General features: G+C 56.9%; 1 protein-coding gene across 1 annotated transcript in view; it reads right to left on the bottom strand.

The window, feature by feature from the left end:
- Window positions 1–12,500, bottom strand: part of adamts10 (ADAM metallopeptidase with thrombospondin type 1 motif, 10) — a 32,752-nt gene that overhangs the window by 5,723 nt on the left and 14,529 nt on the right. Inside the window, exons 9-17 of the mRNA XM_084693084.1 lie at window positions 12,325–12,430; window positions 10,377–10,523; window positions 9,439–9,580; window positions 8,109–8,216; window positions 7,848–7,993; window positions 7,028–7,091; window positions 6,605–6,707; window positions 3,918–4,051; window positions 1,232–1,355 (exon numbers count right to left, since the gene is read on the bottom strand). Coding sequence (XP_084549210.1) covers window positions 1,232–1,355; window positions 3,918–4,051; window positions 6,605–6,707; window positions 7,028–7,091; window positions 7,848–7,993; window positions 8,109–8,216; window positions 9,439–9,580; window positions 10,377–10,523; window positions 12,325–12,430 — 1,074 coding nt within the window. The remainder of the gene's footprint in view (window positions 1–1,231; window positions 1,356–3,917; window positions 4,052–6,604; window positions 6,708–7,027; window positions 7,092–7,847; window positions 7,994–8,108; window positions 8,217–9,438; window positions 9,581–10,376; window positions 10,524–12,324; window positions 12,431–12,500) is intronic.

The following is a 12,500-nucleotide window of genomic DNA, read 5'->3' as shown; positions in this document are numbered from 1 at the left end:
AGGGAGAAACGGAGAAAGGGAGAAAGGGAGAAAAATGGGTTTGAAGAGGAGGAAGAGTGACAGTGTGATGGCTCCTCCTCTTCCTCTTCCTCGTCTTCCTCCTCAGCTGGTGTGCAGTCTCATCCATGATAACAAACCCTGTTCCAATCCACCACGGAGGGAGACAGACCGTTGTTATAAAAAGCCCTTCAGACATGAGAGAGTAGCTCTGAGGGGTCATAACTCATGCCCGGAATAGACACCAGCACGCTGGCTTGGACTTGGCCTTAGCCTGGGCCAGGGGCTGGATCTGAGGCTAGGGCTGGGGCTGGAAGTGAGGCTGGTGCTGGGACTGAGGCTGGTGCTGGGACTGAGGCTGGAGTTGGGGCTGGAGTTGAGGCCGGGGCTGGACAGAGCCCAGCCTCTGTGTTCCCGAGCGGAGCTGCCTGTGGAGGGTGTGTCCGCCCAGAGCTCCTGGAGGGCGGGCAGGGGGGGGCAGGGGGGGGCAGAGGGGGGGGGGGGGGGCAGGGGGGGGGGGGGGGGGCAGAGGGGGGGGGGCAGAGGGAACCCAGAATAGAACCCACCCCACAGCTCTCCTCCAGGCCACACTGGTGGGGCTTCACCCTCAAGCTGTCTGCCACATGCCCCTGCCACATGCCCCTGCCACATGCCCCTGCCTCTGCACGGCCCGGAGAGAGAGCCGTGTCCCAGCCCATCCTCCAGACGTCTTCCCACAGCACCGACGAGCCCTTAGCGGAGTCACAAACCTGCCTACGTCAGCCTCGCTCACTACTTTACAACACAGGATTACGGGCCACATAATTACAACGTATTGAAGATTTATCGCATTTAAAAGGGCGATTACACCCGTCTAAACAATGGTTTGCATGTCGACCAGTACCTCAGGGTGAATAGCTTAGTCACATAGTATGCAGATGCAAAGTCAGCTAGCGTGAGAGAAGACAATCATGCATTACTTTTAAAAATGGTCTTGGGTCCCCTAGCTCACAATACAAGGCAACTGTCCAACACCATTTGGCGAGTGTCTCAATCCAAACACACAAAAACGGAATCGTCAGAAAGGGTGTTAATGTCCACATTCTAAACAGGAATAGTATTCACAGTCCCATTTTGACTGTAATAACTTTTATGATGAGTCGTTACTGCAATTAATGCTAGTGGCGATTGTGATTGGTCAGTTCTGCCGTTCACTCCCATATAACGGCGTGTGATTGGTCGGCGCTACGGTTACCTCCTTCGGGCAGCGAGTCGTTGAAGACGCCCTCCACGACCTCACAGCTGCTGCCGTCGCCGCCGCATATCCTGCAGCGGTCCTCCCGCACGTCCGAGCCCAGGATCCGGTCACAGCCCACGTGCTACAGGGACAGAAACGACCCGGGGGGGGGGGGGGGGGGGGGGTCAGAGGTCAGGGGTCAGGGGGTTTGGCGGGGTCAGAGGTCGGGGGGGGCACACACAAGCACTCTCCTTCATCTCCCAGGTGTCTCATTCAAGCATCGTGGAGCTGGAACCCCAGTGTTAGGGAGGGCCTGTGTTTCGGAACGGCTACCAATGTGGAAGCCATTAGCCCTCGTAAGGGGAACGCTGGGTGGGGCCGGTGCTCCTGGCTGGCTGGGCTCTGGAGCTGGCCGGCTGGGGGGACGGGGGACGGGGGGGGGGGGAGGGGGGGAGCTGGTAGGTCAGCCGAACTAAGCCGCCGCTCGTAGGCTTCACCACATGGGTATTCTGGAGCTATACTACATCGTGTTAGTTCCCTCCTCTCTCCGTTCCCTTCCTCTCCTCTCCTCCTTTCCCCTGTCCTCTCCTCTCCTCCTTTCCCCTTTCCTCTCTTCTCCTCTCCTCCTTTCCCCTGTCCTCTCCTCTCCTCCTTTCCCCTTTCCTCTCTTCTCCTCTCCTCCTTTCCCCTGTCCTCTCCTCTCCTCCTTTCCCCTGTCCTCTCTTCTCCTCTCCTCCTTTCCCCTTTCCTCTCCTCTCCTCCTTTCCCCTTTCCTCTCCTCTCCTCCTTTCCCCTGTCCTCTCCTCTCCTCCTTTCCCCTTTCCTCTCTTCTCCTCTCCTCCTTTCCCCTGTCCTCTCCTCTCCTCCTTTCCCCTGTCCTCTCTTCTCCTCTCCTCCTTTCCCCTTTCCTCTCCTCTCCTCCTTTCCCCTTTCCTCTCCTCTCCTCCTTTCCCCTGTCCACTCCTCTCCTCCTTTCCCCTTTCCTCTCCTCTCCTCCTTTCCCCTGTCCACTCCTCTCCTCCTTTCCCCTTTCCTCTCCTCTCCTCCTTTCCCCTGTCCACTCCTCTCCTCCTTTCCCCTTTCCTCTCTTCTCCTCTCCTCCTTTCCCCTGTCCTCTCCTGTCCCTGCCTCTAACCTGCAGCTGACACCCTGACTCACTCGAGGACAAACACCCTGAGGGCTCCAAACAGCATGGCACAGCTGTGGCCTCTCAGCGTGTCTCTGTGTCTGCACCATAAACACAGCACAGACGAGGGAGAGGAGAGGAGAGAGGGAGGGATGCGATGGATACAAACTAACTATAAAATAGGAGAGAGTACGAGAGAGAGATGGAGAGACAGAGAGAGAGAGAGAGAGAGAGAGAGAGAGAGAGAGAGACAGACAGACAGACAGACAGACAGAGGGATAGGGGGAGACAGAGAGAGACAGAGAGAGACACAGAGAGAGAGAGAGAGAGAGAGAGAGAGAGAGAGAGAGAGAGAGAGAGAGAGAGAGAGACACAGAGAGAGACACAGAGAGAGAGACACAGAGAGAGAGACACAGAGAGAGAGACACAGAGAGAGAGAGAGAGAGAGACACAGAGAGAGAGAGAGAGAGAGAGAGAGAGAGAGAGAGAGAGAGAGAGAGAGAGAGAGAGAGCCTGGTGTTGTGGGAATGAGCCTGAATGGGACAGACACAAAGAGCCAGATGGTGTGTGTGTGTGTGTGTGTGTGTGTGTGTGTGTGTGTGTGTGTGTGTCTGTGTGTTGCAGCCAGCAGTGCAGACAGACAGACAGCAGAGCTGGTGGGTCACTGAGTTCTCACAGAACACAGAGCAGAATAGAGAGGAGGAGAGGAGGAGCAGAGGGGGAGAGGAGGGGAGAAGAGAGGAGCAGAGGGGAGAGGAGGAAAGAAAAGGAGCAGAGGGGAGAGGGGAGGAGGAGAGAGCAGAACTAGTGTTAAACATGCTCTCTCTGGACCCAAGACCCCCAGCCCATTCAGTGCCCAGGTTCTTCTGAGACTCCAAACTAAACACAAGAGGAAGAGAGAGAGAGAGAGTGACAAAGGGTAACAGAGAGAGAGAGAGAGAGAGAGAGAGAGAGAGAGAGAGAGAGAGAGAGAGAGAGAGAGAGAGAGAGAGAAGGAGACAGAGACAGAGTGACAAAGGGTAACAGAGAGAGAGAGAGAGAGAGAGAGAGAGAGAGAGAGAGAGAGAGAGAGAGAGAGAGAGAGAGAGAGAGAGAGAGAGAGAGAGAGAGAGAGAGAGAGAGAGAAAGAGACAGAGAGAGAGACAGAGTGACAAAGGGTGAAAGAGAGAGAGAGAGTGACAAAGGGTGAAAGAGAGAGAGAGAAAGAGAGAGTGGCTAAGGGTAAAAGAGAGAGACAGAGAGAGAGAGAGAGAGAGAGTGAGTCAGCTCTTCAACAGGCTAATGAAATCCAGCTCTGCTCCACACTGCTTCAAGAAACAACAATGATGATGTTCTGTGGTTTCCTGTTGTTTCACAGTGGGAGTGTTTATCATTTTTTTTCTCCTTCTCTCATTTCCTGATCGATGTCTCTGATTCTGACAGGAAAATGCATCCAAAAGCAACAGCTCGGGACCACAATCGACAGTGTTTATGTAAGCGAGCGCTGGGTAAACACTCCCAGCAGTTTTCAACACCAGGACCACTTCCCACTTTCCCTGGTTTGCCCTCGCAAAGAAACGCCCGGCCCGCCCCTCTCACCTTGCACTCGCCGTTCACACACACATCGAGGGAGTCGTCACGGCAAGGTGTCCCGTCCACCACAGCCGGAGCGCGCTCGGTGTAAAAGTTGTATCCCTCCGCCAGGCAGTTGAGGGAGCAGGACTTTACCCCACCTGGACACAGAGAGAGAAGCAGACATGGCGCTTAAAAACTAATTCGGTGACTCTCACACACACACACTAGGAGGTGTCTAGGAGGACCTGCTGCCTTGGATACTCAGAACAGCAACAGTGAGGGTCGACACCACAAGACCCAACAGTGAGATCGGTACAATACTGCGGCTCTCAGCACCTTCCCTACGAAACAGGAATGTGGTAATCCTGCAAAGTAACACACACAGGCCAGGAGTGGAGACAGGGAGGGGTGGTGTGTGGGGGGGTGTGTGTGGGGGTGTGTGTGTAGTTGTTCACTGACAGGTGCCTTCATTTATTCCATATTATAGGAACATGCCAGGGAACACACTGATCTGTCTTATTGGCTGCCAATCAGTGTCTCAGGCCTTGAACGACAAGCACGCACATGCACACACACGCACACGCACACACACACGCACACGCACATGCACACACACGCACACGCACACGCACGTCGAGGTCTCAAAGCACCCAGTGTGTGCTGCCTTTCTTTCCTAGCTGCCTCTTGGTAGCTGCCCAGTTTCCATGGCCGTCCTGGCCAGTCTCTGGTCATGTGAACGCGGGCGCAGGGTGCTAATCACCCCCTAATCCCCTCCCTGAACCCCCCCGGGAGAGCTGCCAGGCAGCCGACAGCCAGGCCAGGCCAAACTAGGCCGAGCCAAGCCGGGCCAAGCAAGGCTAACCCAGACCAGACGAGGGCCAAGGGAGGCCAGGGCCAGACAAGGGCAACACATGGGGGGTGTAGGGACGGCGTGTGTGAATGTGTCTTTGCATTTCTCGACCCTTCTCTCCTTCCCTGTGAACGTGCACCAGACTCACAGGCACCTCCTCCTCCTCCTCCTCCTCCCCTCCGCCCTCCCACACCAGAGAGAGAGACGGCAGCTCCGCACTAACATCTTCTTTATGGTGCGTGACAGGGTCCTCTGACCCTGCCACAGGTACAGCCCCAGCCAACAGCACCCCTTCCTCCAGCCAGCGGCTACGCTGCTAACGAAGGCCCGCTGACAGGCCTCCGGGCTAGGCTTGTTTGTGCTGGCGCAGCGGACACCGGTGCTGTACAGTACGAGCAGGGAGACCAGCGGAGGACCGAGGGGGGAGGAGGATGGAAAACTCCAACTCCCAGGGTGCTCTGCTTTGGCAGGCCTGATAAAGGGGAACAGGAGGGGGGGAGTGGGAGGGGGGAGGCGGTCCTGCCTGCAGCGCTTGGAGGGGTGGTTTTTTAAGGCGGAGAACGAACTGGTGTTGGACCAGGTGCAACTGTGTATATGGGTCACTCTTCTGAAGCAGTCCATGCACAGCTAAAACCGTTTAGTTTCTTTATCGACCTGTCCTTTCTAAATGTTTCTGAAAGACAGCGGGAGAAAGAGAGGGGAGAGGGGAGAGAGAGAGAAAGAGAGAGAGAGAATTGCGGCTGTCTCGAAAACGGAATAGAGTCTAAAGTGTCAAAAAGATACTTTAGATTCTAAAGAAACAAGAGCTTCAAAAAGGTTTAAAGGAGAGAAGTAAGAGAGGTAAAGAGAGGTCGAGAGAGAATGAGCTTGAGAGAGAATGAGGTCGAGAGAGGTAGAGAGAGAACGAGCTAGAGAGAGGTAGAGAGAAGGAGGTAGAGAGAAAGAGGTAGAGAGAGGTAGAGAGAGAAGGAGGCAGAGAGAGGGAGAATGAGGCAGGGGCTGGGGTGTGTAAGAGAGGCTTAACGCAGGGCAGACTGTGGCATGGCTCGTATTTTAACAGCTGAAAGGGATTTCTATTGTAAAATCAGCTGACTTGATGAAAGGAGGGCTTGTAGCCTGCAGTTGGACTGGGCCCCTCTGTAAGCCATTATGTTATTGGACTGCTAGATTAAAGGCAGTTCTGTCGTCGAAAGTATTTATCTTTCACGTCCAACGCAGCACTCATCAGGCCCAGGAATTCTAGCAAGGGATTCTGGGAAATGGCTCTTCAGGGCATATTGGAGCCAGACAAGAGATTGTCTACAGCTTTCCTCCATTGCTTCCCTTCCTTCCTCCTCTCTTTCCTCCCTTCTTCTCTCCTCTCTCTCCTCCTCTCGTCTCTCCTCCCTTCTTCTCTGCTCCCTTCTTCTCTGCTCCTCTCTCTCCTCCTTTCCTCCCTTCTTCTCTCCTCTCTTCTCCTTCTTTCACCATGTCTCCCCTCTCCCTTGCCCTCCTCCCTTCCCCTCGCCTCACGTCTCCTTTCCAGAGTCTCTCTCCCCCTCCTTTTCCTCTCTTCTCATCCCGAAGCCTGTCGTTCCTTTCCCCCTTCCCTTGTTTTTCCCTCTCTTCCCTCTACGGCCCCGGCTTGGCAACACACACGCTCGGCTCTCTCAGTAAAACCACAGGCGGTGTGTATACGTGTGTGTGTGTGTGTGTACGTGTGTGGGTGTGTGTGAGAGCGCGTGTGTGTGTGGGTGGGTGTTCAATAAGATCGTCTTTCCTCTGTTCTATACACAGGGCCGAGATGTTACCATGGAGCAGGAACGGAGGGAGAACACACATGCCCCCCCCCATCCCCTCCCCTCGCCTGCGGTTCCCTTACCCCCCCTGTAGGGCTTCCAGGTGTAGAACTTTCCTCGGAAAGGAACGCCGTCAAACTCGGAGCACTGCATCTCCCGGAAATCATGTGAACCTGCCGGGCACTCCTGAGAGAGACAGAGAGAGAGAGATAGAGAGAGATATAGAGAGAGAAGAAGAGAGAGAGATAGAGAGAGAGAGGGAGAGAGAGAGAGAGAGAGAGAGAGGGAAAGAGATAGAGAGAGAGAGATAGAGAGAGGGAGAGAGAGATAGAGAGAGAGATAGAGAGAGAGAGGGTGTTACATTTCATCCTTCGTGTGTCGTTTTTTTTGGGGGGGGGGGGGGGGGGGGCGAGAGAGACGTTCGTTCCCGAGGACTGAGGATGAAGGAGGAGGGAGAACCAGGCTGGCGACAGGCAGGGTCAGTCACAGCGGGGTCCACCACTCACGTCCATGTTGCAGGATCTGAAGCGTTTCCTCTCCCCTAGACAGTACTTCCCCCCGATGGTTGGCCTGGAACCAGACAAGCAGAAGCAGAAACACATCTGGGTGTGATTTAGCAGTAACCAGATCCCCCCCCCGTCTCCCCCCCCCCCCGTCTCTCCCCCAATGGGTGGGTCTCTACAACCCTGACGTGTTCGGTTTCCCCGGTCGTTCTCTCGGGCTGTTTGACGATCCCAAGAACGCGAAGAACGTCGTGGCGTTCCTGAGGAGAACGTCCCTGCCAAGCGCCCTCGCCAGAACGCTCCTGCGAGGTCGTGGGGACGGAGATCCATTTGAGATGCGCGTGTTCTCGGCTATTATCTCGCAATGACTTCTGGGAAATCGGATGCGTTCTCGCTGGCCAAGACACCCTCCGATGCATCCTCGATAAAAGGGGGCGGATCAAGAACACTTCCGGGTATTTTGGGGGGCGGTCTTGGCGACTTGGGGTTCTTTGGATTGGAACCATACTCGGCCAATGAAAGATGACGTCCAATGAGTTTGCGAGGACACAAGAACGGAGAGAAAAACGTGGATCGTTCAACAGCCTCTGTCTGGGGCCCGTCAGAGTCAGCAGAGACGAGCCGGCCTGGAGGCGCAACCGCCTCCGTCAAGCATAGCGGCACCTGCCTCAAATGAACGGTTCCTCTGCAGGGCAGAACGACGACCCGTTCATTTGAAGCAGGCGTCGTCGGAGCGGGGAAACATCTCAAACAACACGCGGGACAAGGGGGGGGTCGAAGACCGCCCGGGCAAAACGGTGAACTGCTCCTTTGGAGGTCGTACCTGGGGCTGTCACAGCGGCGCAGGGAGGAGGAGACTCCTCCCCCACAGGTGCGGCTGCACTCCTCCCAGGGCGACCAGAGGCCCCAGCCCCCGTCCACCCCCTCGGGGCGCGTGCCGTACGCCACGCACACGCGCTTGTAGCACCACTGGAACACACAGGGCGACACACACCATCTCACAAGCTGCTGACGCTCGCCCCTCTCTCTCCCACCCCCCCCCCCCCCCGCGGGGTGGCGATGATGGAACGTTCCGGGTCCTTACCCCCTTTTCGATGGTGTTGGTCTGACAGATGGTTCCTTCCGCTGCGGGGATGCTGCTGGTGATGCAGCGGTTGCTTTTGCTCATGCACCACAGCTCACTGCACACTTCCTGTGGACAGAGAGACATAGAGAGAGACATAGAGAGAGAGACATAGAAAGAGACATAGAGTGAGAGAGAGAGAGTGAGATGAGACATATATATAGAGAGAGAGACAGAGAGAGACATATATATTGAGAGAGAGAGAGAGAGAGAGAGAGAGAGAGAGAGAGAGAGAGAGAGAGAGAGAGAGAGAGAGAGAGAGAGAGAGAGAGAGAGAGAGAAATTGAGAGAGAGAAATTGAGAGAGAGATGTCAAAAGTGTGCCCAGTTAGGACAATATAGAAACAGCCAAGTCCAGTGACCGGTAACAGGGAGTCGGTTGACTCAGCTGCTCTTTGTGGTGCTAATGTGTTTAAGGCCTCTGCAATGGCTATACCATATGGTGCTGTATTTTATTGTAAACATATGCTCAGACTCCATAGTATCAATAATAACGACACTATAAAGTCAAATTTTGTTCCAGATGTCCATTCTCTCAGCTGTCGGTCCAATAAAACTGACCGTCTAATAAAATCGATGTTATTCAATAAAGGTAGCACGAGACTGTTCATAAACTGTTCACACCCCAGGAACTGATAGATATGGTGAGGTGCATCCACTGTGACCGTGAGCCATGTGTCAGTCACATAGCGGGTCGCCCGGGCTGTCATGTTCCTGCTATCCTGACGAGACGACAAGAGCGGGATGGAGAGAGGCAGAGGAGGAGGGAGGGAGAGAGAGAGAGAGAGAGAGAGAGAGAGAAAGAGAGAGAGAGAGAGAGAGAGAGAGAGAGAGAGAGAGAGAGAGAGAGAGAGAGAGAGAGAGAGAGAGAGAGAGAGAGAGAGAGAGAGAGAGAGAGAGAGAGAGAGAGAGAGAGAGAGAGAGAGAGAGAAAGGGGGAGAGAGAGAGAGAGAGAGAGAGAGAGAGGGAGAGAGAGAGAGAGAGAGAGAGAGAGAGAGAGAAAGAGAGAGAGAGAGAGAGAGAGAGAGAGAGGAGGAGGGAGAGAGGGAGTGAGAGGAGGAGGAGAGAGAGAGAGAGAGAGAGAGAGAGAGAGAGAGAGAGAGAGAGAGAGAGAGAGGGATGAGAAAAAGAGAAAGAGCTAAGAAGACAGACAGAGAAAGTGAGAGAGAAAAGGGAGACAAAAAGATGAGAACAGAGAGAGAGATAGAGAGAGGAAAAAAAAAAAAGGAGAGGGAGAGAAAGAAAGAAAGAAAGAAAGAGGGAGAGTGGTGTGAAGAGGGATGAGAACATACCCCGTATTTGCACTGGAGGGATTTGACCCCGTACTGGAAGCGGCACTGCTCGTCTGCGTCGTAGGCCTGGCCAGGCGCTGTGGTGGGGTACACAAACTCCTGCTTGGGGGGCACATTGTTGAGGCAGGAGCCCATTCCTGAGCTGCAGGATGACACCGAGGGAGGGGGGGCAGGAGGGAGGGCAGGAGGGGGGCAGGAGGGAGGGCAGGAGGGGGGCAGGAGGGAGGGCAGGAGGGAGGGCAGGAGGGGGGCAGGAGGGGGGCAGGAGGGGGGCAGGAGGGAGGGCAGGAGGGAGGGCAGGAGGGGGGCAGGAGGGAGGGCAGGAGGGGGGCAGGAGGGAGGGCAGGAGGGGGGCAGGAGGGGGGCAGGAGGGGGGCAGGAGGGGGGCAGGAGGGAGGGCAGGAGGGGGGCAGGAGGGAGGGCAGGAGGGGGGCAGGAGGGGGGCAGGAGGGAGGGCAGGAGGGGGGCAGGAGGGGGGCAGGAGGGAGGGCAGGAGGGAGGGCAGGAGGGGGGCAGGAGGGAGGGCAGGAGGGGGGCAGGAGGGGGGCAGGAGGGAGGGCAGGAGGGGGGCAGGAGGGAGGGCAGGAGGGGGGCAGGAGGGGGGCAGGAGGGAGGGCAGGAGGGGGGCAGGAGGGGGGCAGGAGGGAGGGCAGGAGGGGGGCAGGAGGGGGGCAGGAGGGAGGGCAGGAGGGAGGGCAGGAGGGGGGCAGGAGGGAGGGCAGGAGGGAGGGCAGGAGGGGGGCAGGAGGGAGGGCAGGAGGGGGGCAGGAGGGAGGGCAGGAGGGAGGGCAGGAGGGAGGGCAGGAGGGGGGCAGGAGGGGGGCAGGAGGGGGGCAGGAGGGGGGGCAGGAGGGGGAGGGGTCGCAGAACACACAGTCAAAAACACGCAGAGACCAAACCCTTCCATCCAAACCCTTCCATCTGGATGGATGACTCACTCCAGGAAGTTGGTGATGTAGTCGCGGCTGCAGGCGGACCAGACAAAGGGGTTGGTCTTCATGGTGATGTGGGCGGCCATCAGCTGGGCCGTGTCCTGGCTGCGGGAGCCGCAGGCGTTGGCCACGCCGTCGTGGTTCATCCCAAACCTGCCGGCAGGGAGGGGGGAACGGGTCACCGTGGGCGCCGAGGGGTCGGGGGGGGGGGGGGGGGTGAGGGTACTGGTGGGCGGCTGGAGATACCGGGCAGAGGAACTGATGGGGTTACTGGTGGATGTATATATTTTCTCTCACTAAACTTTCTCCTCAGTCACATCTGCTCTGCGGCGATTTAACAGACTGCAAGGTAGCCCGTGTCTTTCCCCTCCTGCCAGTAAGAGTACAGTGCAGTACTCTTATCTCACACACACACAGACACACACACACGCACATACGCACGGTTTAAGACCAGCCGTGGCGTCTAGACAGCCCTAGGGCACAGTCAGCCCTCGCAGTTCAAAGGTACCTGGGTTAGCCATTAGGGCCCCGGGAGCACAAATGGATCGGCCACCTGTGAAAACACACGCCCGCGCACACGCGCGCGCGGCACACTCAATTACTCTGCACAAACAGGCCCAGCGTTCACAGAACAATACCCAGTGCCGGCTTTCGTACAGGAAAACAGCAGATCCCATCAAACAGAATCCTCTTTCATGGGAGCGGACCAGGGCCCTGGGAAAACGTGTGCTGGACTGTGTCCAGCCCCACTCAGCCATGGACCCAGATAAATAAGGACGCACGAGGCCAAGGTGAAGGCTGATTGGCTGGTAGCCCCATGCCAGACCAGGAAGTGAAACACGTTGAAGGTGGGGAGAAGGACAGAGGATTATTCCCATAGCCAGACACTGAGGTAGGCACCCAGAAAGATATACTGCATCAGCTCACACGTAACTTGTTCCACTTGCATAGTATAAATAGCACATGACCGGAAAAATAATAATATATAAAGCTATTAACACGTTCTCAATTGATGGAAATGACTCATGGAGGTGGTTACGTAAGGCCTCCTGTTGCTGCTCTAACCTGACACCGATCTCTGAACCTCAAATCTGGGGTTGGGAGGGATAGATAGATGGAGGGTAGAGGTGGGGGGAGAGGGTGGGGGGAGGGATAGATAGATGGAGGGTAGAGGTGGGGGGAGAGGGTGGGGAGGGGTAGAGGGTGGGATAGAGGGTGGGGGGAGAGGGTAGAGGGGGGGGAGGGTTAGAGGGTGGGATAGAGGGGGGGGGTAGAGGTGGGGGGAGGGTTAGAGGGTGGGGGTGGGATACAGGGTGGGGGTGGAGAGAGGGATAGAGGGTGGGGGAGGGGAGAGGGATAGAGGGTGGGGGAGGGATAGAGGGTGGGGGAGGGGAGAGGGATAGAGGGTGGGGGTGGGGGAAGGATAGAGGGTGGGGGTAGAGGTTGGGGGACGGTTAGAGGGTGAGGGTGGGGAGAGGGATAGAGGGTGGGGAGAGAGGGGGGAGAGGGATAGAGGGTGGGGTTGGGGAGAGGGATAGAGGGTGGGGGTAAAGGTGGGGGAGGGATAGAGGGTGAGGGTGGGGAGAGAGATAGAAGGTGGGGGTGGGGAGAGGGTTAGAGGGTGGGGGTAGAGGTGGGGGAGGGATAGAGGGTGAGGGTGGGGGAGGGTTAGAGGGTGAGGGTGGGGGAGGGATAGAGGGTGGGGGTAGAGGGTGGGGGAGGGATAGAGGGTGGGGGAGGGAGGGATAAAGGGTGGGGGAGGGAGGGATAGAGGGTGGGGGTAGAAGGTGGGGGTGGGGGAGGGATAGAGGGTGGGGGTAGAGTTGGGGGAGGGTTAGAGGGCGGGGGTGGGGGTAGAGGGTGAGGGTGGGGGAGGGATAGAGGGTGGGGGAGGGATAGAGGGTGGGGGAGGGATAGAGGGTGGGGTGAGGGTGGGGGTAGAGGGGGGCCTCACGTGTGTCCTATCTCGTGGGCGATGGTGAAGGCCGTCGCCAGGCCGATGTCCTCGTTGATGCTGCAGCTCCTCTCAGGTTCACACATGCCCCCCACAGGAGCTAGGCCTGTCACACACACACACAGATACACACACACAGATACACACACACAGACACAGATACACACACATACACA

The sequence above is a fragment of the Hypomesus nipponensis genome, chromosome 26 (assembly GCF_054491055.1).
Source record: "Hypomesus nipponensis isolate SF chromosome 26, ASM5449105v1, whole genome shotgun sequence".
In the NCBI taxonomy this organism is placed as follows: Eukaryota; Metazoa; Chordata; class Actinopteri; order Osmeriformes; family Osmeridae; genus Hypomesus; species Hypomesus nipponensis.
The sequence above is the reverse complement of the archived record's forward strand: the minus strand, read 5'-3'. Positions and strand labels throughout refer to the sequence as shown.